Genomic DNA, 4,980 nt, shown 5'->3' on the forward strand with positions numbered 1-4,980 from the left:
TCTTTGCTCTACTTAACTGCAAGTAGACCAGACATCATGTTTGCTACATGTCTGTGTGCAAGTTTCAAGCCAATCCAAAGGAATCACATTTGATGGATGTGAAGAAAATTTTCAGATACTTGAAGGGTACTCCAAAATTGGGATTATGGTATCTTAAGGGTACTGATTTTGAAGCTGTTGGATACACAAATGCAGATTTTGCAAATTTAGGGTTGACAGAAAGAGTACTAGTGGAAGCTGTCAGTTTCTTGGATAAAGACTTGTATCCTGGTATAGAAAGAAACAACAATTTGTGTCAACTTCCACAGCTGAGGCTGAATACATAGCTGCTGGAAGTTGCTGTGCTCAAGTGCTTTGGATTAGAAATCAGCTAATGGAGTATGGCCTAGTGTTACACAAAATTCCAATTATGTGTGACAATACTGATGCTATATCTATTATGGTTAATCCAGTTAATCATTCTAGAACAAAGCACATTGATGTAAGGTACCATTTTATTAGAGAGCATGCTGCAAATGGTAACATTGAGCTCATTTTTATTCCAACAGAAAAACAATTAGCTGACATTTTTACTAAACCTTTGGATGAAACAACTTTCACTAGACTCGTAGGTGAAATTGGTATTTTAAATTCTTCATCCTAAGGCAAGAACTCAGATAATGTTTTGCAGCATATTACTTTCTAGTAAATCAAAATTAATTTGATTAATTGGAAATTAACTGAAATATGAATTATAAATATTTCAAAAATCTCTGCATATTTATTTTTCAAAATTCAAAATTTATCTTGGAATTTTTCAATTCTGAGAAAACTGTCTAAGGGGAGTGTATTGAACTGGGATTTATTTCATTTTTGGATTCTTGAAATCTGTTGGTATTGAACTAGGTATTGAATTGGGATTTGAAATAATACTATCAAATTTAAATGTATTGAACTGGGATCTGAAAATATGCTTTAAAATCCGCAGGTATTCAATTCAGATTCTAAAAAATCAATCAAAATCCTTGGGTATCCAAATATTTATGGATTTTATTAACTCACGGATTTTAAAACATTTGAAGGAGATTTATGGACATTTTGTATCATGAAATCAGGCATGAGAAGAAAAGATTTGAATGCATTGTTAAATCATAACAAAATATCAAAAGTTAATAAAAACAAAAAAAATCTCCAATATAAATAGACCCATGCATCCAATTTTTCTTTTCGGTACTTGTCTTCCTAACGTTCTCAGGTACGTAAAACCCTAATCATGGCATCGTATCTTTTTGTATGTTTTTGATATACATACATGTATATATATGTTTTTTTTGTATGAATAACTCTGTTTGAATGCTTTCATTATATATCCATGTCTATCTGAGTGATTGATAAATAATATTACATGTGTTAATAACGAATCATTTTTATATGTTGATAATGCATTAGTGCAACTATGGATGATGTACAAACTGTTAAAAAAAGAGCCGGTTATGATCAATGGTCACAAGAAGAGAGCAACGCATTGTTAGAAATCATGGTTGATGCGGAAAATCGAGGATGGCGTGACAATAGTGGTGTCTTTACTAAACAAATAATGGAAGAAAGAATTATTCCCGCTCTGAATTCAAAACTTGGGTGTAATAAAAATTATAACAACTATTATAGTCGACCGAAATGGTTTAAAAATCGATGTTTACACAACGCTCTTGAAGTTTAATTCTGGTTTTGGTTATGACTCAATTTCAAAGAGGTTCACTGCTCCAAATGAAGTATGGGATGAGTACCTAAAGGTAAATCCAAATCCTTATATTTTATATTTATGTAAGCACATAAATATTAGGACTAATGATTTTGCGTGATATTTTGTTTTAGACAAGCTCATCCAAAAGATGGAAACTTACGCAATAGAGTATGTGATGATTATGAGGACTTACAAATTGTTGTTGGAGGCGTTGTCGTAGTTGGTAAAAATTCGATTGGATTGGGTAGTGTTACTGATGCAAGGACACTAAAAGCTAGTGAAGTATAAGAGATGCACATTGATGACTTGAGTTATAATCTTGAGGGCTTTGAACAGAACAACTCATCGCCTATAGGTTCTCCCGAAGTTTTTGAGTTATCCAAGAAAAAACTTCCAACCAAAAGAGGCAGAAGCGAGTAAGAGGAAAGTTCTAACTAAAGTGGCAACAATCCTAAACATGATATTTTAGAACAACTTGTTAGGCTTACAAGCACTTTTGAAGGGGTTTATGGCTTATTGCAAAAGACGGAAAATGAGAAAACTTATACTGCATGGGATGCTATTAAGGAGGTTCCAAATTTAAGTGAAAATGTTCGTTTAGATGCATTTAACTTGATCGACTCCAAAACAAAAAAAGGATGGTTTCTTGAGAATGACCCCCGAAGAACGAGCAAATTGGATACTCGACATGATATGTAAAAAATAATGTTTAAAGTGTTATTTCACAATTATTGAATAAATTTCTATCATTTGTGACATTGAATTGGAAAAAATTCTCTTTGATTGGGTGTATGGTTATTACAGTTTGGTTTTAATAAAATTATGATGACTATGTTTTTTAATACATTTTTTATTGATCAATTTGGAGTATCGTTGATTGTGTCTGTAAGTTACTTGTTAATATCGTGCTAATTTAAACTTCTTTCTGTCAATTGTAGTTTTTGCAAGTGTACTGCTTCAACCTATATTATTCCAGGCTTGTCTATTTAAGAGGGTAAGTTGCTTAACATGCTGCTATTTTATATCTACTTAAATAATGGCCTGTAGGATGAATATATAGTTTTTTTTACAAAGCATTTTTAATGCAACTGCTGTTACATGATTAACAATGCTCCTTATTTTCCTTGGTATACTTCCTTAGTGAATGATAAGTGGCATTTTATACCACATAGAACGCCTTATAATAGCTTGAATTGGTGTCTTGAAATCAAGTATTTTGTGTATTTGATGCATTTTTCTAGTGTTTGTGCATTTCAGGGTATTAGTTGTATTTCGGGAGAGATTTCATCAATAATAAGCCTTGGCATGTGTTTAGCATTTCAAGTAGGAAGATAGAAGCAGATTACAGCGAAGAAACGGGAGAAAAACAGATCAGTTTCCAGTAGGGGGCTGAGCGCCCGCTCAGCTCTGCTGAGCGACCGCTCAGGAAGCTGAGCGCCCGCTCAGGAATGCTGAGCGGCCGCGCAGGGACATATTTTCATAATTAATATTTTAGACTCATATTTCTGTTTGACTTCCAACTTTTGAGTTAGCTGGGCTTTATGAGACTCCTATATAAGTAGATTTCAGAGATGTTTCACAAAGGTTGGATCGTAGTATTAATCGAAGAGGAATGAGATAAGGAAGAGGACCATTTTAGCACACCGCAACGAAGAGGTAGCATATTTTTTTGTGATTCTTTATTTTCATTGTATCGTTGGATGCTAGTTTTCTTTACTTTGACCCTATTTACTCTTGTGACATACTCTGGTTTAATATAAGTAGTTTTATTTATTATTCTTGTGTGTTATTATCATGTTTTCATATGAACCCATGATGACGATTAGTTCTATCATGGGCTAATCGTGATCAAGGGGTCGTAACGGAATTACTATAGAATTCTTTAGTTAGTTGTTTAATACCTTAGTGTGTGATGATTGTATGATATCTAGTATTGGTTGTGCATATTCGTCTTATGTGCGTCACGAACATATAAGATAGGTTGTTAATCTCTTGTGAAGCGACAGTGGATCTTGAGATTTAGAACTTGCCATGCTAGCATAGGTTCATGTAAGAGTATGCATGATTAGTGAGTAACTCTAACCGTTTTATTCACCCTGTGTAATCAAAAGGAATAACTTGTGCTTAAATCGTTATGTTGTCAATTTCTGTAGACATATAGGGACTCAACATATTTGATGCCTATTCAACTTCTATCTTAATTGTGGATGCTTGGTAGAATGGTATTAGTACAATGAAAGTTGGCTTTTATCAGTTTCGTGTTATTCGATTAATATCATCACTGTTGCATGCTAAGGGTAAGAACAATAGCTATTGAAGGAAGTAGTAATGAAGTTGTGATTTCATGAGTGTTTTAATATTGTTAATTCAAGTGTTAATTAAGTGTTTAATTCTCGTAGTTAATTGTAGTTAATAATTAGTTAATCAAATCTAAGTGTTATTGTCTTAACATTGAGAAGTAATCATACATTTGTGAGTGAGTTTAATTGAACATAATTAGTCTAAGTCTCTGTGGGAACGAACTAGAAAGTATTCTATATTACTTGCGAACGCGTATACTTGCGTATGTTAGTAGCGCGTATTTTCGCCCTAACAAGTTTTTGGCGCCGCTGCCGGGGACTTGGCGTATTTGTTTAGTTTATGTACTTACCATCATTGGTCATTAGGACTCAGTGATTAAGACGTGTTACTTATTGTTTCCGGTTGTGTTTCAGGTACTTTAGCGAGGGTTTATGCAAACTCGTTCTCGTACTCGCAAGAAGACTTTAGATACGGCTGAGGAGACAGACGAAGTTCTTGATATTCCGGAGAAGATAGATTTTGAGGATTCAGATTCAGGAAGTGAGCAGAAAGAACCATTAACAATGGGTGATCGTTTAGTTCCGGCAGATCCAGCTCTTATGGACTTTTCTCGGCCCAAAATTGATGACATTCAGTCTAGCATCATGCACCCCGCTATTGAGGCCAATAACTTTGAAATCAAGCCGGGCACTATTCAGATGGTGCAGAATTCTGTTTCTTTCGGAGAAGCTGCGACTGAAGACCCCAACATGCACATAAGGAATTTTGTCGAGATCTATAGTACTTTCAAATATAATGGTGTGACTGATGAGGCTATCAAGCTGAGGCTTTTCCCATTCTCACTGAGGGATAAAGCTAAGGACTGGTTACATTCTGAACCAGCTGGGTCTATCACTACTTGGCAAGATCTTGCACAAAAGTTTCTGGTGAAGTTTTATCCAATGGCGAAGACTGCT

At 34.5% G+C, this 4,980-nt stretch overlaps 1 protein-coding gene across 1 annotated transcript; it reads left to right on the top strand.

The window, feature by feature from the left end:
- The first annotated feature begins 1,435 nt into the window (after nucleotides 1-1,435).
- Nucleotides 1,436-2,011, top strand: LOC141690690 (uncharacterized protein At2g29880-like). Its single transcript, XM_074495465.1, has 3 exons — nucleotides 1,436-1,556; nucleotides 1,648-1,762; nucleotides 1,855-2,011. Exons 1-3 carry the CDS (start codon nucleotides 1,436-1,438, stop codon nucleotides 2,009-2,011), a joined length of 393 nt encoding a protein of 130 aa, XP_074351566.1.
- The last annotated feature ends 2,969 nt before the right edge of the window (nucleotides 2,012-4,980 follow it).

The sequence above is a fragment of the Apium graveolens genome, chromosome 10, assembly GCF_009905375.1.
Source record: "Apium graveolens cultivar Ventura chromosome 10, ASM990537v1, whole genome shotgun sequence".
Classification (NCBI taxonomy): Eukaryota; Viridiplantae; Streptophyta; class Magnoliopsida; order Apiales; family Apiaceae; genus Apium; species Apium graveolens.

Bases quoted from the DNA above. Each gene is read 5' to 3' on its own strand.
- LOC141690690 (XM_074495465.1), top strand. From the start codon at position 1,436: ATGGATGATGTACAAACTGTTAAAAAAAGAGCCGGTTATGATCAATGG. The intron at 1,557-1,647 runs GTGTCTTTACTA...CAACTATTATAG, and splicing joins AGGATGGCGTGACAATAGTG to TCGACCGAAATGGTTTAAAA. The intron at 1,763-1,854 runs GTACCTAAAGGT...ATTTTGTTTTAG, and splicing joins CCAAATGAAGTATGGGATGA to ACAAGCTCATCCAAAAGATG.